Source organism: Mixophyes fleayi, chromosome 2 (genome assembly GCF_038048845.1).
Source record: "Mixophyes fleayi isolate aMixFle1 chromosome 2, aMixFle1.hap1, whole genome shotgun sequence".
NCBI lineage: Eukaryota > Metazoa > Chordata > Amphibia > Anura > Limnodynastidae > Mixophyes > Mixophyes fleayi.
Genome location: NC_134403.1, coordinates 55,006,917 through 55,029,326, shown reverse-complemented (window position 1 = coordinate 55,029,326; position 22,410 = coordinate 55,006,917). Strand labels below are relative to the sequence as shown.

At 40.5% G+C, this 22,410-nt stretch overlaps 1 protein-coding gene across 3 annotated transcripts in view; it reads left to right on the top strand.

The window, feature by feature from the left end:
* Positions 1-22,410, top strand: part of DCLK1 (doublecortin like kinase 1) — a 311,215-nt gene that overhangs the window by 19,120 nt on the left and 269,685 nt on the right. For all 3 annotated transcript variants that reach the window (XM_075198997.1, XM_075198998.1, XM_075199001.1), the window contains exons 2-3: positions 4,937-5,322; positions 13,877-14,223. In XM_075198997.1, the coding sequence (XP_075055098.1) occupies positions 4,947-5,322; positions 13,877-14,223 (723 nt within the window). In that variant the 5' untranslated portion in view covers positions 4,937-4,946. The remainder of the gene's footprint in view (positions 1-4,936; positions 5,323-13,876; positions 14,224-22,410) is intronic.

Genomic DNA, 22,410 nt, shown 5'->3' with positions numbered 1-22,410 from the left:
TTCTATCGCTAATTATTTCGCTCAATTTAACAATAAAATTTAGCCGGTGCAGCTCCCCGGTGATACTGGCTGGCAGCGGTATAAGGACTCTTACCGTTTCACCAACCAGTGCAGGGTCCCTCTGCACTTGTGTGACCTGACATTGGGGTTTCACACATACGCAGTGGAACCTGTATAGGCTTCCAGTTCCACTTTCACCAAAATGAAAATAATAAAGTAAAAAAAAAAAAAGAAAAATGGAAAATGAAATAACACTTAGTATTACTAAAGAAAGCAGGCTTTGTTTGGCTGATGTAGAGTGTTAGGCAGCCATCTTGGGTGCACTCAAGTTGTGGGTAAGGGACATCAGGAACAAAATGACCGAAGACAAGCAATAGACATGAGGCAGAGGGTAGAGGGTTGGGTGCCATCTTAGGAGCACTCAAGTTATACATAGCATAGGGGATAAATTACTTACAAAATGGACAAGATGGAACCAGACGTGAGATAGATGGTATAGAGGACCCTGCTTTTGCACATATGAGGAACTTGTGGGGCTGATTGTTAGGATCATAGATTATTACAGGTCATTTCAGTGCCAGGTCATGCCAGTCATTTTAAATTAATTTTATTATTGTCTCTTATTTATTTATTTTTTTTATTAACACAAAATAAGCGGGGCATCCTTGTTTGAAAGAGGGGACTCTGGGAAAGGATCAGTGAGTTTTCTTATAGCCCATCAATGGAGCACGGTGGCTTAGTGGTTAGCACTTCTGCCTCACAGCACTGGGGTCATGAGTTCAATTCTGTGTGGAGCTTGTATGTTCTCCCCGTGTTTGTGTGGGTTTCCTCCGACACTCTAAAAACATACTAGTAGGTTAATTGGCTGCTATTAAGTTGACCTTAGCCTCATGCGGTCTGTGTGTTAGGGAATTTAGACTGTAAGCTCCAATGGAGCAGGGACTGATGTGAGTGAGTTCTCTGTACAGCGCTGCGGAATTAGTGGCGCTATATAAATTGCTGATGATGATGATGAGTGGTACCTGACCCTTGTAGACTGGAGGACAGCAGTAATATTTATTATTATTATTAATTACATTATACATTATAAGCACTTTACAATTGGGAACAGACCAAGTAATAAAACAAGATTGGGTAGTGACAGGCAAAACGGTCAGAGCGGAACTAGTACTACATTTAATAACAGCTACCTGGTAGATATAAATCTTTCATGAATAAGGTTGCCAGGCAGAGAAAGCTCTGCAGGACGTAGGACGGCTTGTAGAACCTATACATTACAGATAGATGAAAGTGGAAATTCCCTTTCAGTACATGGCTCACTGTATTTATTTACAATATAGGTTCCCAAGGCAGCTCACATTGCAAGGACATTATAAGGACATTAATATATGTGTTTTTTATTACTGATTAAGACGTGCATACTGTACATGCCTCCATCACTTTTTAATATGCATCAGTTCATTTTAAGTCTGAGCATTGTTCTGCAGTCAATTCAAACCACAGTCACATACTTGAAATTCAAGGGTCTACAGGGCGAACTTTGATTTTGTAGCAGAGAAATCCCTCGACGCTGGCAACGGACAGGGAGCCAAACTAGTGACATATCTCATAGGATTACAAATGGATTCAAAGTGTCAAAACAAAAATCCTGAGAACTATAGCTCAAAGATCAAAAGCCTTACTGTGTGACAGTAATATTTATAAATGTAATATATATTTCATAGCCCATAGACAGCAGGAAGGGTAGAAGTCCACTAATGTGCAATCATTGATAGGTTATTAATGCTGGGTATGAAACATATATTTACATTTGTGGGTAAATACATAATGCACTCTATAGAACAAGAGAGCTCATTTGGACATTAATATATCAAGGAATGTGTATAATTGAGCTAAATAATGTCACAGTTGTTTGCTGAAACATGTTTAAATATGTCTAGAAGGGAAAGACCCAGGAATGGTGAGGAATATTGTTCTAAAACCTCATCAGTCTCAGAGTAGGCATCCCAGGGGGTAAATGTATGAAGCTCCGGATTCTTCAACTCCGGCGAGTTCAGCGTCTTCAGCGCTTAAATTTAAAGCAGCGCTGCCTTGTAAAGGGAGACTTCCATTTACAATGCAAGTTCTCTTTGAACCCTCAGTATCTTTTGAGCAATGACTTTACGTGATGCAGGAGCCACTGTGGTACTTTGTATTAAGTCAACTAAAAAAACCACAGGAATACAGTTTTTTTTGAAGTCACAGGATAAATGTACAGCTGATTAAGCCAAGTGATGTCTTATCCTGAGATGTAACACTTAGCGTCTGTGTAACTGTTCCCCATGCAGCTCTGTGGCCCCGCTTCCCTCTGACATCTGTTCTCAGAGGGGAATAGCTTGGTGTCTGCAGTCGGGGAGCTTAATGAACTCCCTGCTATGAGACCGCCAACACCCCAAGGCGTTTGACGCCCCAGAATGCTGTGCATGCGGGCCAGCATGCTAGGGCTCCAAAATTAAATCAGAGGTAAAGAGAACGCTTCCTCTGTGACCAAGAATTATAGAGTGGCTCGACCCAGTAAGGTACGTGAGGGGAGAGTGTCTCTCACTAGAAGCCGTGGGTAACCTTCAAATTTTGGCACGTGGCCCCAAATTACTATTTACTCTCCTGGATGATGCTACTAAGTAAATAATTTAGTGGTTTGAGAGAAAAATGAGGAGCCTCATGGGTTAGTATAGAACAAATTACATTGAGAGCTTCAGCCCACAATTCAACAACTATGTTGCAGATCTCTAAAATATGGATATATATGGATATCCTGGCAGGGATGAAACATTGTGAAGGCACCAAGTGAGAAATTTTGAGGGTCCTAGTGGAACTGTGCATCGTGGAATGGTGGAAAGAATAAAAATATCCCTTGGAAGTCCATCCTATTACCCCACTCATTTTCTTGTTTTTTCATTTTTTTTCTAAATTACTGTTTTACCCTCCATTTACATTTACATCTTAAATTATTATTATTATTATTTATTATTAGCCTTTATTTGTTAGGCGCAACAAGGCTTCCGCAGCACCGCACACAGAACTAACAGTAGACTATACAGGGTATAACAGTACAGAACAATAAACAAAAAGTACCAATACTTCAGAAACTCCAGGCAGGCAGATGCAATAGACACATGAGCAGAAGAACGGGTAAGGAGACAGGAGGGAAGAGGGCCCTGCTCATGCGAGCTTACATCCTAAGGGAGGGTTAAACAGACCAGGCACAAGAGGAGCCAGTTGAGGGAATGGGGGAGAGGGGAGAAAGAGCGGAGGAGATGGGGGTTAAGTGGATGGTTGGTAGGCTTTGAGAAAGAGGTGAGTTTTGAGTGCACGTTTGAAGGAGCACAGAGTAGGAGAGAGGCGGATGGAGCGAGGGAGGTCATTCCAGTGAAGGGGGGCTGCACGGGAAAAGTCCTGGATTCTGGTATGGGAAGAGGTGATCAGAGTGGAGGAGAGGCGGCGGTCATTGGCCGAGCGCAGGGAGCGGGCGGGAGTGTGAATGGAAAGGAGGTTAGAGATATAAGGGGCAGTAGAGTGGGAGAGAGCCTTGTAAGTGGTGGTGAGGAGTTTGAAAAGAATTCTGTAGGGGAAGGGGAGCCAGTGTAGGGCAAGGCAGAGAGGGGAGGCAGAGGAGGAGGGGCGTGAGAGGTAGATGAGTCCTGCGGCCACATTGAGTATAGAGCGGAGGGGGGAGAATGAATCATGACTGACAGGTTAATTAACCTGACCTGATGATTAAATGAATCATGATTGTCAGGGTGCACCAGGACTGTCTTTATTACATGTGCCACTTTGTGAGTTTGAATGTTTTTATTACATAGATTGAAATACGCCTAGAATTGTGCGTTTCTGTGTAAACTGTGCCTGAGATATCACTTTAAAAATAGAGGGTGTCTTCCAATAACTGGAACCTCCTTAGTACCAGGAAAATTGTCCTTTTGCAAGGACAAAAATGGTTGACATTTCTGGCTAAACTGGAAATGACCCCTAAATGCCCTTTATCCCCCTTGAATTTCACCCTATATGGCATAACTGGGGCATATTGGGGTATAACTAAGTGCAGTAATGTGTCTAACCTGCACAGCTACATATGTGCTATTACAGCCCATATATGCGTCGGCGCTTTTTTGTTAATAAATTAGTCTGTCACACAACTAACATAAACAATTACCTTTATTGTCCCCATTTTAGGTCAGATGCACAGAACTGTATGGGTAGATTTCTCCATGGCTCTCTGTTTGGCTCCAAAACTTATTAATGTATCCAGCCTGTATATGATTATGTGTTCAGTACATTTTGGTGTTTGGGCTATGTATGACAAACTGTTTTATGATTACTTGTATACATAAATGTACGAAGGTGTGTGTCTATGAATCCAACAAAATATATGAATGCATTGAACATTGGGAGGTTTGTGACTGCACTAAACTGATATTTCTTTCATTGTTTATAATCGGACATGCCTATTGTTCTGATCATTCTATATTTAATTACTTACATGTCATACATTATGTATAGCAGGAATGTTTTTGTTCGATATAAATTGCATTTTAGCAGATGTTTTGCTGTATGGCATTTTTTTTTCTGAAAAATGAATGTTTCTCTTATTTTCAATAGCACACTGAAGAAAGATCATTGTTTAAACAAAATGTCTATTGCCGTTTAATTATATTAGTTTTTAAATGAGAAACTGATTCACTAATGATTCAATGCCAAATATACATGTAAATATAAGAAAAGCGGTCTTAGTCATTCAATGCTACAAAAATAGCAACAGTGGGTAATGTGAGGTTGTTATTGCAGCCCACGATAAGTGCTTTATAACAATTACATGTCAATCACTTGCATATATGTAGAGAATGAGGGTTCTTTTTCTAGTCCTTTATTGAAAAACTTTTCTCTGTTTTCTTTACAGAATCTCAATAATGTCCTTGGGGAGAGACATGGAACTTGAGCATTTTGACGAACGTGATAAAGCGCAAAGGTACAGTAGAGGGTCCCGAGCCAATGGGCTGCCAAGCCCAACCCATAGTGCCCACTGCAGTTTTTACCGAACCCGTACTCTGCAGGCCCTGAGTTCAGAGAAGAAAGCTAAGAAAGTCCGATTCTACCGCAATGGTGACCGATATTTCAAAGGGATTGTCTACGCCATTTCCGCTGACCGCTTCCGATCTTTTGAGGCTCTCCTGGCTGATCTCACCAGAACTCTTTCCGATAATGTCAATCTACCCCAGGGGGTGAGAACTATCTACACAGCGGATGGAAACAAGAAGATCATCTCCCTGGATCAGCTAGTTGAAGGTTGGTATTTAAATAAAAATGAAACCTATTTGTTAATATGCTAAACTGTCAAATCACATATTTTAGCAAGTAATATATTTTCAAAAATAAATGAGAAGCACAAAAATTGGGTAGTTCACTGACTTCAACAATACCCTGTGCTTCCTGACCTGCAGTTCTTCCCAGCAGACTGGCACAATTTACTCCTGAGCATGCTCTCTGACATTTACAAACATTAATCAGTGCGCAAAACTGTGCATGCAATTTCAGTGTTTGCCTGCACCTTATTACAATAATGTAAACAAAGTTAATGGGCTTTCTGTATTTTAGCTATTTACCATTAGCAAGTCGAACCCATTTACAATAGTTCCAAATTTGATAGACAAATTAGGGGTTATATTTATTAACAAACTTCTATGCTAGAGCACTTGGCAATAGCGACCATTCAGTTGCGCAGTCTGGTGCAAGTTCTCTGCTATTAGTTACAACCACTGTGCATGATTATAAATAAGCTATATCTGATTGCAGTTAGTAGGCTTTTATGACTCATTATTTATTTTATTAAATTATTACAAAAGTATTAAAATAGTTACAGTGAATTGTAGTAAATAAGAATGTTATGTTATTAATTTTGATCTGCAAATTAATTTGAGGCATTTGTCTAATTGTTGAATCTTCATTGACTAACAACAGTGAAAACTGTATAAATATGTACTGACAAATCATACGTTTGTACTGGCACATTCCTCATGTATATATGGATTAACAATTAATGCCCCCCAAATAATAGGAGTGGAGGTATTTCCCATAGCAACCAATCAGATTCTAGCTATCATTTTCTAGAATGTTCTAGAATCTGTCTCCTTTTTAGAAGGTTTGATAAGTCTACCCCACAATACTAAACTGTGTTTGGAAGTCTAACAGAAAGTAAAAGTGGTTCCAACAAGACACCCATCCAACTCTCACCTAACCACCTTCTCTCTCTCTTACTAGACAGATTTGGATATAGAGATTAGGGGCTAATACTAGAATTATGTTTGTGTTGCAGTACTAACTATAAGTGACAGATGGCAGTGCTCCATAGTTAGGGTGCCACACCGTACCCCCCAAATTGTCTTTTCTTGCTTGGGACCTGTTTTTGGGAACTGTCTTGGTCTACCCTTAAATGTTCTTGCTGTTCCATGTTCTCTCCATTTGCAGTATCACCTTGAAGGGTGGACAGAAGCAGCGCTGTCTGGGTATGTGACAGGGACAGCTCAACGGTGTGAGCTTTGCAAGATCTCCTAAACTGGGCGTCAAGTCTCCTTCATTAAATATGGAAATCCCATACATATCTGTGCAAGTCAGTACAGCACCATGCACCTTGCAAGATTGTAATTGTATCGCAGCATAATACATTGCGCGGTTTATATACCTGCCAGTGGCGGATCTACTATTGGTACGGCAGATGCCATGCAAGGGGCGCATTGAGGCAATGGGGCCCACTGCACGGCAGATGCAGAGAGTCGGGGGCCCAGTTCCCTCGCTGCACTGGGGCCCACTGCGCGACAGATGCAGAGAGTCGGGGCCCAGTTCCCTCGCTGCACTGGGGCCCACTGCATGACAGATGCAGAGAGTCGGGGGCCCAGTTCCCTTGTTGCACTGGGGCCCACTGCATGACAGATGCAGAGAGTCGGGGGCCCAGTTCCCTTGTTGCACTGGGGCCCACTGCATGACAGATGCAGAGAGTCGGGGGGCCAGTTCTCTCTCTGCACTGGGGCCCACTGCACGACAGATGCAGAGAGTCGGGGCCCAGTTCCCTCGCTGCACTGGGGCCCATTGCATGACAGATGCAGAGAGTCGGGGGGCCAGTTCTCTCTCTGCACTGGGGCCCACTGCGCGACAGATGCAGAGAGTCGGGGCCCAGTTCTCTCTCTGCACTGGGGCCCACTGCACGACAGATGCAGAGAGTCGGGGGCCCAGTTCCCTCGCTGCACTGGGGCCCACTGCACGACAGATGCAGAGAGTTGGGGACCCAGTTCCCTCGCTGCACTGGGGCCCACTGCACGGCAGATGCAGAGAGTCGGGGGTCCAGTTCCCTTGCTGCACTGGGGTCCACTGCATGACAGATGTACAGAGTTGGGGGCCCAGTTCCCTCGCTGCACTGGGGCCCACTGATCGCTAGCTCCGCCTCTGATACTTGACATTTGAAAAAGTCAGGATGGTGGTTTTAAATTGCGCAGTCTTAAAATGTGAGATTTTATGTAGGGTTTGGCCTTTAGTAAATCGCACCGTGCGTAAAATGTATGTCCATACATTACACCATCTTCCCCTCTGTCTACATTCATGCAGCAGTAATCTACAAACATTATCCTATATCCCCCTCTATTTACATTAATGTCATTACAGACCACTAAAACATCACATTATACTGTGTCCCAAACACTCTACCCTAAGACTCATACATACACCACAAACCCACATGTTATACTATGTCCTTCACTCTCAAAACTACCACTCCATCCCACACACAAACCAGTACAGCAGGCTTATTGCATGAAATTCTTTACTGGTTCCCACTCTCTTATTTTAAAGCCGTTTTCTACTTTTAGAAAACTTTGGTCCATTTTTATTCCTTCTGCCTCCTTGTCTACCACCGAATAGTTGCATGTCATATCCTGCCCTCCTCCTATATTGTACAACTACCAAGCTATTTATTCCTGCTGTCCCAGTCATCACTATTGGATGGGAATATGCACCTCACACTTTCTCTGACGCTGCACAGTGCATCACAGTAGTTGTAGTTTTGAGTCACCGCATAGAGAATGTTGCGGCTTTTCACTATTTGCTCACATTTTACTTTAAAGAGTGCAAAGAAGCCTTTAATTAATGATTGAGAGCCTACAAAAAAGTAGCTACATGTTTGCAAAGGTATGAGAATCTACTTGTTGATCTGTACAGTTGGGAGGTATACATATATAATGCTACCTCCTTAACTGTCAATAATAGAACTCTTGCATAAAACAACATTACTAGACCTCTGCATATTACAATACTCCCCACTCTCTACAATAATAACATGACATGAAGCACCGGAGAACATAACCGACACTGTATGTTAATACCTTCAAACAAACCATTTAACCCCTCACATTGCATAAGGAATCCCACAGCAATACATAAAACAGTACATCCCACCCCTGCTGTGTATATGCCACTAATCTTACAAACGCCATAATGTCTCACACATTACATTATGTGCAACACCGTCTATAGGAGTACCCTTACATAGACACTAAACCTCACTTATTATATAAAGAACTACACAGGAATACACTTACACACAACAGTACACCCCACCCCTGCTTTGTATACACTACTAATCTTACAAACGCCATTATGTATCACACATTACATTATGTGCAACACTGGCTATAGGAGTACCCTTACCTAGACACTAAACCTAACATATTATATAAAGAACCACACAGGAATACACTTACACAAAACAGTACAACCCACCCCTGCTCTGTATACGCTGCTAATCTTACAGACGCCATGATGTCTCACACATTACATTATGTACAACACTGACTATAGGAGTACCCTTACATAGACACTAAACCTCACACAATGCACTGTCCTACCCAACTTCCTGTACTAAGACCTCACTCAGGGCATGATTAAGGGTTAGCCCTAGGCTAATACACTTGTAGCACCCTCTTCCCCCTTACATCATTAAAGGAAGATACAGGAGTATTCTCCAGGTTTCATATTTAGACAGATTCTCTCATCTGTTCTAGCTATTTCTTCTTGTTCTTGCAGTTTTTGTTGTTATTAATCTATCTTCTGGAAAGTTGGGGTCCTGTGTTGAAAATGTGCAAAAATTGTATTATAATGCAACATGTTAACAAACCCTGAATAATGCTCAGGGTTCATGAGGATGCGTTCTTGAGGGTGCTCTTTAGAGAGCATCCTTGTGAACGCCACAAAACAGAGATCATGCCCTCCCCACCAGCATTTCATCATCCACCACTGGCCAATTCATGACCCCCTGGCAATTTCATCACCCACTTCCCCAGTTATTTCATCACCCATCCCCCCAGCAAAATTCATCACCCACCCCCAGCCAATTCATCATCTAACTCAGCTCTCCCCACATACCTTCCACTTGACCATTAAAAGGATGTATGCAAACATGTCTCTTAACTCCTAGGGGGGTATTCAATTGTTAGCGTTAACGGAAAAAAACGAGCGCTCAAAAAATATTACCGTTTATACGGTAATATTTCGCGAGAAAAGCGTTAATACGGTAGTTTACTCACGGAAATGAAATTCTGCGAGTAATTACCGTATTAACGCTAAGATTTTTTGAGCGCTCGTTTTTTTCCGCTAACGCTAACAATTGAATACCCCCCCTAGTGTCCAATTCATGACCCACCTCCCCCCACCAAGAGCACATGTCACTTACCCTCCTTTCCAGCAGCAATCTTCAGGCTCTGCTTTTCTCTATTCTTTTCTCCAGCACTGCAGAAATCTTCTTCTTCAGGGACAGGCAGCCTGGCAGCAAATCTGACTGCTGCTAGCTGCCTGTCAGTGTGGACAGTTCTTAATCCAGTCTCATGAGATTTGGTAATCTCGCGAGAACAGACTAGGAACCGTGGCCACACTGACAGGCACCTGACAATATTTGATGTCAGTTGCCAGCAAACTAGCCCCGGAGCACCTGGCAGTTATATAAAAAAAAATTATATATATATATATATATATATGTATATGGGAATGATAAAAAAAAATATATATTCTGGTGTCACCGTGAAACCCCAGGACTCAGCGCCCCAGGCTGCAGCCGGATCAATCTATTGGGTAATCAGATCATGACCTCGCTACACACATTATATTAAACGTACACAGATTATACTGCTGAGGTCAGGGGTGGAGCCATACAAACTCAAAACCAGTGTGAATGTAAGGCACAGGCTGGCATTTGGTTTACTGATCTTTATTTTTTCTTACTATTAAATTAAGTACACTAACCCCCCCTTGTCTATTCCACCATCACTTTTGCTACTATTTAAGTCTGAAAGTCTAGGCATTAAAATTATATTCTATTGCAATCGTTTAGCAGTCAGCAAATTTGTAATAATCTGTTTCATTGGCCCTTGACATTTTGATCCATGAACTGATAAAAGCATCTGTGCCAGTTTTCACCCTTAGAACTACACAATGCTGAGATTGTGCAGTAAACTAGAAAGATCTTTATGTCATTTGCTTTCTTTTGCTAAATTAGACCAGTAAAAATTAGCTTGCAGCTGTAGTTTGTGTTTAAATAACTGGAAAATAATTGAGCATCTCTGCAGGATTATGGAATTCAGTTACAGAGGGAAGAAGCATCATTAAACAACATACTACTTAACATGTTCAACATAAAGGGCCACATGTAGAGTAGGCTGCACTTATGTGACTTGAGCATAGGCCTAAATCTACGGCCACAAAGTTGCAGCCTTTGGTGTGTATTTTGAATTGCACATATGCTGATATAGTTTGTGCAACACAAAGCTGTTTAGATATAACTGCATCAAGATACACTGTGGGCGGCCCTACTGTACCCTACCTGCTTTTAGTTGCTTCTGATCCGCCTCTACAGACATAAGGGGCAGGAAAAAATTGGGCTGCATTGCTGTCCCTTGGGGCTGATCATGTCAGACAGCCACCTCTGAAGTATATGGGATGGAGGAATTGAATATTTCTGGCATGTACGTTCCCTAACACACTCATGTGACTGGAGCGACACCCCTTCAGATGCAGAGGTACATACGGGTCCACCTTCCCACATTAGGCTCAAGGGAGAGATCGGAGAGGGAAATGGAATGTGAAGGAGGGTGATGAGGTGAAAGAAATAGAAGAACTGTAAAGAGCAGAGTCAGTCCGACAAAAGTGACCAGCAGTGAAGCAACATAAGACAAAGTTTATCCTAAGAGAAGAGGTCAGACACAGAAAAGTGACCGGCAGTGGAGTAACATAAGACAAAGTTTGTACATACTTGCCAACTTTTCCTTGTTGGCTTCGGTAAGATCCCGGGGAGGTGGGCGTGCGGGGGCAGGGCTTGATGAATCAAATTATTTTGGCTAAGATGACGCGATATTTGTGTCATTAAGCGCCCCCCAACTTATCTATTGCGGGGGCGAGAACTGGGAGGTTGCTCTGCTCTCCCGGGAGCCCTCACAGAAATGCGGGAGTCTCCCGGACATTCCGGGAGAGTAGGCAACTATGCGTTAAAGAAAAGCAGCAGATGAATCTCTAGAGACTGAAGTGTCTTTTACATTTCTGTCTCCATTACTGAAGTCATGTTGTCTTACCTGTTGGTCTTTGATTAAATCTTGGTCTCCATGAAAATGGCCACCTCCATAGGCACATTACATGGACATAGGACACAATTTCTGAACTGTGTCATCCTGCCACAGATGGCGAAGCCAACCACGTCTTGTACTGGCTCAGCATCAGGGAGAATGCCAGACTCTTCAGGGAGGGAGGGAGATCACCCCTATTTCAGGGAGTCTGCCTGACATTCAGGGAGAGTTGGGAAGTATGAGTTTATACTAAGAGAAGAGGTCAGACACAGAAATGTGACCGGCAGTGAGATACTGTGAGGGAGGCAGAGAAGAAAGTACAGTTAGAAATCTTCTCTGGCTGACCATTTACACAACAAAAGATTTAATAGATTTGATTTGATTATGAAACAAAAGGCTTATTTTAAAATTCTAAAATATGTTCTTTTTTTCTTAGTCCACATAACTAACAGATTTATGAAATAGTCAAGTATGTTATGTGATATATTTCTGAGGTTACACTAAATAAGTTAATACAACAGAAATATATTTTTGTCTGTGGGGAGGTTAGCCTTTAGCGACTGGTGTTACCTTCCAACAGTCACAGTTTCATGGGGATAGCCTAAGTTTTGTAGATCCAGAAAGCAGGACATTATAATGGGAGTGCACTTGTGGGAAACAGGTTGTGGGCAAATTTGGTCTAATGCGTCTCATTATTCCAGTTAGGAATAATGTGATGTATGGTTTAATATTTTCCACCATCTACATGTCAAAATTCATTAATCAGATAATTAGTATTCATGTGTCATAATGTCATACATGACATTACAATATCCAGGCCTACCCCAGAAAGGTCTAGTAAGTATAAATATAACTGCACAGCCACTGCTTATAATTATTATTTACAAATACATTAATTCCGTAGTGTACTGCATCCACTATAAGCAACTACAAGCTGCGTATTATCTCCAAGAAGGTGAGAAGGATGAATTAATGTTTTGTATACTTTTTATTAAGCCTGTTCCTGAAGATTGCAGTGTCACAATAATTGGTTAATCAAAATGATCTAATAATAGGTAAGAATTATATCATAACAAGTAATATATACCTAAATTGCAGTTGATTGATATTTATTAAAACAAGTGCTAAGTATTTAAAAATAGTGTAACATGTAAAGTTCCAAATACACATATATGTTTCCTTCTCTATTATCACATAAGTTCATGCATATAGATATTACATAAATTGTATAATATATATACATATATATATAATATATATATATATATATATATATATATATACACACACATATATATATATATATATATATATATATATATATATATATATATAATAATATATGTGTGTACAATTTAGTTCAGTCTGTTGATTATACATGGGTTGCACCAGAGGCATTTTCGCTGTCAATAGAAAAGAAGGGTGGAGACTCCCAAAATGAATAGGAAAACATTCATATTCGGGAGAATTATAAGTACAATTTTGATATCCAGTGCACACAGGGCAGTGTTAAAGTGCAGTATGACTAGTTTGTGACTTCATTGAGGAGGTGAAGCTTCAGCAGGGACTTGTGATGGAAGTTGCCAGGTAAACCTTCAGGGGGAGACCATGCTAAAGATCAGGAGCAATGAGTGAAAGTGAATGAAAGGGCTTTAAATGGGATAGAACAATAGTACTGACATGTGTAGAGAGAAGGCTGCTCGGAGAGGAGCAGAGAAGTGCTCAGGTCATATATGTAGATATTGGTGAAGTAGGAGGAACAGAGGAATGTTAGGTTTTATATGGAAGTTCGTCGATCATTACTAGATTGACAGGGAGCCAGTAGAGAAACAGAGAGGAAAGCAGAACAGACACCAAATGTGAAGCACTTGGAATCGATTAAAACACTATTGCTATAAAGGGCTAATACTATTATATAAGAATGGTCTATTGTTTTGAATTGTTTGACTTTAACATTTATCAGTATAACCCAAGTATTTCTAAGCAGAGATAAGTAGTTCATAGTCTAAGGAACCCGACAAATCTGGGTAATACCACTTGGATTCTGAATGCAGGTTGACACATAATTTCCAGCAAAGTGTCCCTTGAAATTATAACACATATTCTGAATTCATACCTATAATGTTTTTGTTGTTGTTGTGTGTTGTTATATTCTAATAGCAAACAAGTCTCCAAAATCAAATGCTTATTCCTTCATTTTTAATAAACTTGAAGAGTACTGAAGTAACAACGTTTTGTTCTTTCAGGTGAAAGTTATATATGTGGATCTATTGAGCCTTTTAAAAAACTGGAGTACACAAAGAATGTAAACCCCAATTGGTCAGTGAATGTGAAGACAACTGCCATCCCCCGCGCAGTTCAACCGCTTGCTGCCCCCAAGCCCAGCACCTCTGAGGGAAGAGAGGGCAAAGATTTCATAAGGCCAAAGCTTGTCACAATCATCAGGAGCGGGGTGAAGCCGCGTAAGGCCGTCCGGATTCTGCTAAACAAGAAAACAGCCCACTCCTTTGAGCAAGTTCTCACTGATATTACTGATGCCATAAAATTGGATTCCGGAGTGGTGAAGCGTCTGTATACACTGGATGGAAAACAGGTATGCCATGAAACCAAATATTATGCAAATTAGTTGGAATAAAACAAAGTAATTGATTGGCCAGTTCACTTATTCAACTGAGAACAGAATGCTTGTGGTTCAGACATTCTTGTAGTTGTTGCTGGATTTATAGAACTCCACAGAGCTTTTTTATTTGTTCAACCAACACCAGCTACCAACACTTTATGGTGCCATAACTCTTACCCCTGTCATTTAGGGCACAGACACCTCTGCTGGCACCTGTAGTGCATTCATTCTTCAAGGCTTACAGCCAGGAGTTTGAATGTACATTGAAGGTGGAGGGGGTTGTTAGTTGCACTAGTAAAAGTTTTTGGTAGCTTTTGAGTATTTTATGTGCAGATAAATATTTTCGTAGTCTTCATTTAGTCTTGTATAAGGTATGATCAATGTATCACATAGCATAGATCATGTGACATCTGATAAATTATCTGCAGTATCAACAATACAATAAGAGAAAGGTCCTTTAGTCTCTACAGACCTGTTCTTTTATTCAAGTTGGTGCAGTTAAAAGCAAAAGCTGACCCATCATTTGACTACTTTTAACCAGCTAACACTGCACTATATATGTCATACAGTATAATGCAATGGATAGTCTCGCATTTACATAAACAAAGTAATGTCAATATATAGATAAGACAATTTAGACATTCATTATCCTTTCTGATTGGATACACAACTACTGATAAAGGGCAGGATTTTCGTTGTGCACATACAGGACCAAGATAATAAATCATACTTGCCTACTCTCCCAGAATTTCCGTGGGGCTCCCGAATTTCGGGGGGGTCCTCCCGAACTCCTGGAAGAGCAGGCAATCTCCCTGATCCTTATATAGGGGGGCCTGGTGATGACGCGACAGCATCACCATTGTCCACCCCTACTATAAAATGCTGAAAATGGCAGCATTGAATAAAGGGGGCATGGCTTAATGGCACAATGGCATCCTTAAGCTCCGTCCCCACAATGTAACACCACAAATTTAGTAATTTTATAGTAGGAGCGGGGTTAGGGTGACAGTATCTCCCGGAGGCCTGGTCATAAAAGTTGGCAAGTATTTAATAAATATCCAATGTTAATTAGATATTCAGCCATGGACTCTGGCTAACTTAGTACTCAGAAATAAAATATCACATTCCCTAATTATTCTGCTGGACTTCTTCTCGAGCACAGAAGATTATTGGAGTTTCATCCAGAATTGGTGTTATTTTGGTACTATTGTAACCTGTGTGTAAACTGAAAACTGAGTAAAAATATGTTTATGTTTCCATTACTCTATGCTTTCCTTGTATATATTACCTTCACTCCACTTAGAGGAACTTAATATTTTGGTTACAAGACAACACCAGGAAGGAGCCCTCCAGCATCTACCTCTGCTGTTATGCTGCAAGTGACACAGTAGAAATAAAAATTAATTTACATTGGGGAAATTATGTGCTGCTCCCGAACCATTGTCACCGTTTCATTTAATAAGGAGCCGTTTCAGAACGGTTGCCGTAAATTCCATGATCTCGCTCATATAAATGGATAGGTGTTATACGTCTACTAGAAGATTTATACTGGTGCAACCACATCTGATACCTTTGCATACATCTGTTTCATTATTCATTTATTTTTTCACTTCAATTAAATATTGGGGGTGGGTCCACCGAAAGAGCTGAGAAGAGAGAAGAACAAAGGAAAAGGGAAAGGAGGAAGAGGGTAGACAAGAAAAAATTGAAAAGAAATGGGTCTGACTGGTCTGCAGAGAAGGGGGGCAGAGAGAGATTGGGGCAATCATTCTGGGAACAGGGTTGTAAGTGATCTGTGCCGCAGCGTTGACCTCGCCTCAAAGGGAGCATGTGTATCCTGCGGTTATAATACAAAATAGACCATATTATGGGAAATGTCTTATGGCATTGTCAGTTTATGTGGATTTGTACAGGAGACAGAGTTACTTACGAGTCTGTTTATGAAAGTCCCCCCGGTATCGGCAATAACTAATATATTTTATTGCCACTGCTCACAGCGATAGAAAATATTGTTTTGCTTCAACTTGTGAAAGTTATCTCACGAGGACAGTGACGGTTAGAAGTGTCTGACTTGGTGAGACAGACATCAGATAACTTTTACTGCTAGCTCACCGTCGCGGCACCGTCTTCTCTTCTGTCTTCACTACTCCTGGTTATCATTGTGCATTGCTGCATATACCATTTAAAAGAAGTAATTGAATTGATACATTTTTATGCTGGCAGATACACATGAGAAAATAAAACCATGATTTGGAAGAATGTGTTGAAATAAGAGTCAGCCTGTTGCCCCTATAAGTATACCGACACAACCCCAGTCTATAATGGTATTGAGTTCATTGATTTCATCTAAACACAATGAATGACGTGTGTCCAAGTGAATGTTTTACTGTGTGAATGTAAACTGACTACAAAATACAATTCCCCTCAACACGTCAGCAGACCAGGAACATGAACACTGGGTTCTTTCAGCTACATTCAGCAAAGCTTATTTTATTGTGCATTCATTCATAGACCAGACAGTTTTTCCATCTGAGATTAGCTGATTAATGGGAATACTAAAGAGGATGAAAGCATAACACAGAATCTGTTCTTAATGTGATTCATTTTGCTGATAAACAGCACAAGGCCTGTAAAAAAACACACTCCATACGCTATGATATCACAGTTCAGGCACTATACGAAGTGCTGCTAATACGTCACAACTTTCTGAGATAAGAACTAGGGACAAAACTCCACAAAGCCCCGCCTTTAGCCACACCCCTAACCCAGGGCCGGATTTACCGCTAGGCAACCTAGGCACCTGCCTAGGGCCTAGCGGCTCTCGGGGGGCACAGCTGGGGGGGACAGGAGTAATTTTTAAAAAAATGAAAAAAAAAAAAAATCGGCCCCTCCCCCGACTCGCGTGGTGGTGGTGAAGAGGCACAGAGGTGGTGATGGGCACAGAGGTGGTGATGGTGAAGGGCACAGAGGTGGTGATGGTGATTGGCACAGAAGTGGTGATGGTGAAGGGCACAGAGGTGGTGATGGTGAAGAGGCACAGAGGTGGTGAAGGGGCACAGAAGTGGTGATGGGCACAGAGGTGGTGATGGTGAAGAGGCACAGAGGTGGTGATGGGCACAGAGGTGGTGATGGTGATTGGCACATTGGTGGTGGTGGTGATTGGCACAGAGGTTGGGATGGTGATGGGCACAGAGGTTAGGGGGAAAGGGCACATGTGATATTGTGAAGGGGCAAAAGTGACAATGAAGGGGCACAGTGTGATGATAGAGGGACAAAAGTGACAAGAGCACATACTTGGATTTATGCGTATTATTTTTGCAAACAACTTAAGTAAGTATTTCTGCCCTGACTTCAATATTTATTATGTTGTTTTGACCCAACTACTTAACAAAACGGGACTGCTTGGTAATTATTTAGGGGTGCATTTTTCTGCAGCAGGGTGGCCTTGCTCTTTTCACATGTTAGGTACGCCCCCAAAGATGCAAGCCACGCCCTCACCTCCTTTGGCGGCGTGCCGCCGCTGTGCGGCGGCACATGCTTTCATATCTACGTAACTATAGGGGTATATGGTAGGCTGCAAAAATATAGTGCTATGGATTGTTTCAGGGAGGGGGCCCAAAAACAGTATCCTGCCTAGGGCCCTATGAGGTCTAAATCTGGCTCTGCCCTAACCAGCAATCCCCCACCTCATCATCATTTATTTATATAGCATCAGCAAATTCCATGGTGTTCTCTTCCAAGGTCATGTCCAATGTATGGATGCCCCTCATATCATGCTCCAGTATCGAGTCTCTTCCAAATCACATCTGACACCCCTTTTATTGACCCCCCCCCCTCCAATTTGAAACTAACCACTGATCCCCAAGGTTCTCTGTTGGTTACCAGACCTTCATCTGAGCTTACTCTCTTCTGTACAAACCTCCTGTCCTTTATTTATTATACTATCTGTGGGTCAAATCCAAAGATTTTCTGTTTCTTCCGTATCCATATAGCATATCAAATTCCTTGTTAAAATCTAACTAAGCTACAGCTACTGATCCACCTTGATCTATTTCGTTAAGGAGTGCTACAACTCCACTAGACTTGCTTGAAACAATCTTATAGCAGCAAAACTATGGTGTTTTGGATCTTGCAATTAGTAAAATTCTTTTTCTTTGTTTGAAGTTATCACATTAAATTTCCTACTACTGACGTGAGCGTTATCACATCCTCCCTACTGCCGTTTTTACGGAACTACCTTTGATTTTTACCAGTCTGTTGGCAGAGATTGGTTAAAAAATTAGGCTAATGGTGTTGGCTAATGGCTAATGGTGTTGCTAGCACTTCTCTCAGTTCTTTTTAATAATCTTGGATGTATACTGCCTGGAATCATTAACTTATCTACTTTTATGTGTGAGAGTTTAAGTAACACCTATTCTGTAGTAAATATATTTGTGGTCTACAGTACAGTAGACTATGGGGCATAGTTACTAAACTGTGGGTTTGAAAAAGTGGAGATGTTGCCTATAGCAACCAATCAGATTCTAGCTGTCATTTTGTAGAATGTACTAAATAAATGATAAAATATTTTCTTTGCTTGCTCCTTAGTGTGTTTAATAGTGGTTTAGTCTATTTCAGACTAGAATTATATGGGGTTTTTTTTTTACTCTGTTTAAGTCTGTCTATATTTCTTATATAAAGTTTTAGCAATTATAACAACTAGGACACAGAGTCTACAAGTGCTGATCGCTTTCTGAAAATCAATAATAAAGTCTCAGCCTATTTAGATGATATATTTAATAATATTCAACAAGTAAAATAAATAAATAACTAATTGCATATCTTGAAATGTGGCGATAAGCTCATAATTGTATAAAAATGGCTGATATGGTAATAGAGAGGCCTCAAGGAAAGATACATGCACAATCTAAGATGTAACACCAGATTAATAACAGAAGTTGACTGAAGCACTCTTGAAGATGAATCTGGAAACTAACTAATTTTTTTAGTTTATTCCACTATTCCTACAGTTCACCTATCAATTCCCACCCGTCAGAGGTTCATATAAATGATTTCTCAGATGACTAAAGTCACCCTTTCTAAAATATTTATTTTGGTGTGGTTCTGCTGTACTGCTGCCTATATATTAAACCACAGTGATCGATGGTCACTAGTCCCCACGTTCTCCCCTGTAGACGCATTTTGTTACTATGTCTTCAATTATGTGAGCTAAATCTATGATTGCTTCATTGTGTTGGTTCCTTCACTGATTGCTGGGGAGATGCCCTATGCAAGCGATATAGAATATTTCTACCACCGGCTGGTTTAGCCATTGACCGATTCTAACCAAATCAGACATATTGTAATCTCGGGTAATTATCACCTCACCATTTATTGACATCTCTGTGATTCCCTCTATTAATAGTATATCCAATTCCTCATCTTGTCCTGGTGGTCTATAAATTGTTCCTATACAATAGATGTCTCTCTCACCAGTTTCGTAATTTACTTAAATATTCCCAATCCTATATACACTGCCTATACATAGGCTGCTTGTATCTCATTCTTCACATATAAAGCAAATCCACCTCCCTCTTGTCTTACGCTGCCTTCATTACACAGGGTATAACCAGGAATAACTATTTCCCAGTCATGGTTCCCATGGTTCCCATTGTACCATAACTTGTAAGGTTGTGTAGTCAGATGTAGACCCACACGGAGCGTCACCAGCCGTATCGTTTGTGGGTGTCAGAGGGTTGGTGCAAATACACACTGGTGATGATGACTGCGGCCAGGGGCTGGCTGGCACAGTTTAGCCTGGGGGGCAAGACTTGGCCCAGAAGCCTATTAGGAACATTTTAAAGTAAAAAAATGCAGGTGGTACAGTGACCCAGCCCAAGGTAGCCAACTATGGGATAGGTCCAGGGGGGCAGATGTCCCCTTGACCCTAACCCAGTCATCCCCTGAGGATGGTCAGCACAAGATAGCACTTATGATTGGCTAATTGCAGTTCAACCTTTGAAGTTGTTTTCTTCAGTGATTGTGTATATTATATGATTTTGAGTATTTAAAAAAAAAAATTATGCTACTTTCATTCGTACGAGAAAAGGAATATTATATCTGAGGGTTATATATATTATTATTATATTATTATATTATTATTATATTGTTATTATATTATTGAGGGGTTTTTTTTTAAATCAAATGTGTTTTTTGGCATCAAATCAAATGTTAAAAAACCTTTCTTGTGCTTCTGACCTGATTGTGTATATAAGTTATGTGGATAAGTGTACATATGTGGATAAATATATACTTGACATAAGCCTAGCGAATATGCTGCGCTGAATGCATATTGTGATGTGTAGGCCTCAGCATATGGCCAAAAATACACTATTTATCTGCTGTAGTTTTTAGCAGAAATTCCATCCGATTGGCATCAGCCCCACAGCATTTAAGACCTTTCACTTAACCTTTTCACCCACCTTTACCAGTTTTAATAACCGCTAATGAAACCTCTGAAATACTCAGGGACAACAGATACTGAATGATAGAAAAGGACAGCCGCTCTGACATGTATTCTACATTTGTTAAGGATAATCATCCTATATCCAAAATGTGGTTCCAACTTGAGATGTTTTCAGATTGAGCCACAAGTCGTCTGACTTTTATTAAGTTTTTTAATTAATTTTTTTTTTTTCATTTATACGTTTGGGTTCTCTGATGCCAAAACGTAAATATTTAAGTTGTAACAGAATTACACTATTTTTGTGTCCAGGAACCCTCTTCCTATATATTTCCTATTGTTTGCAATGTATAATACTAACATTAGAGAAACTTGGATAGATATGCAGAAAAACCATGTAAAATGCATTCTCTTCATTGACAATAATAGACACGTACCTTACATCTTGTTTATTTATGATAAATATGGAAGAATGGTTGCTTAGGCAGAATAATATTTTATATATATTTATGTCCAATCTGTTGAATGAAGAATTTTGAAAATTATATATTGCCTATTAACACATCCATAAATAAACCCATTCATTGATAAATAATTAATAAAATGTTGACAGGCTTGGTAAGATGCAGTTTTTCACACACATATTATAAATTCACACATTTATATTTTTGTAAAGAACTGTCTCCCCTGTTTAGCCTTTCAATTAAGGTGCTGAAGTGGCTGGAAATATGAAAGGGAGAATTCTGTATCTGGGTGTATTGGTATTTACTATTCATATGTATAAACTGACCATGGACTAAATCTGACAAGTTATAATAACAATATGATATCTGCCTGTTTTTCGTATGACTTTAATAAGCAGTCCCCACCTACTTGTATCACATGACTCATTTAAAAACAATCTTCAATGAAATGAAACAACAAAGTCAATACACACCCAACTTATGTACAGAAAGGTGCAGAGAGTTATTCTCAGGGGCAGGCTGGGCTGGGGGGCAGGGGGGCATCTGCCCCTGTGCTGATCCCATAGTGTGCTACCTTGGGCTGGGTCACTGGGCCATCTGCATTTTTTTTCCTTTAAAACATTCCTAATAGGCTGCTGAGCCGAGTCTTGCCCCCCAGGCTAACGTTTGCCAGCCCTCCCTTGGTTATTCTCCAAGTAGGCCCTCCTCACGTTATACTTAACTCAACACACACTGTAAATATCACAAACCGGCTTTGTGACAAGTGTTGGGGTTGCCGTCACTGCTGTGATCTAGCCGTGTCTTAGCTGATTAAAATTACATTCCAGGAACTCTAATTGTAAAAACAAATAAAAACACTTTACTTGAGAGTGTTTTATTTTGAAAGCAGATATGTAAAAGTGTGAGATTAACTTGTCAGAACAATTCTTCTCAAAACCAGTGCCTGGTCTGTGACTGTCAGATAGCTAATGGAAGAAGAAACCTGATTAATTGTAATCCATGATGGTGTCATCACATCGAGAGTGGTGAGAAACTACATATATACAGTATATACCAATATACACTTAGCAGCGGGAGGAGTAGTTATTATATGAATAGTCAAAACACAACCTGAAATTGGTCCATTAAAGGATAACTCCACTCAAAAATAATTTAAAAAACAACTATTTGGGCAGATTAGACTCATTATATTGAGTAACATAATTTACTCAAATAATTTCTAATATTCGAAATAGGACTTCTTCCCCAAATCAG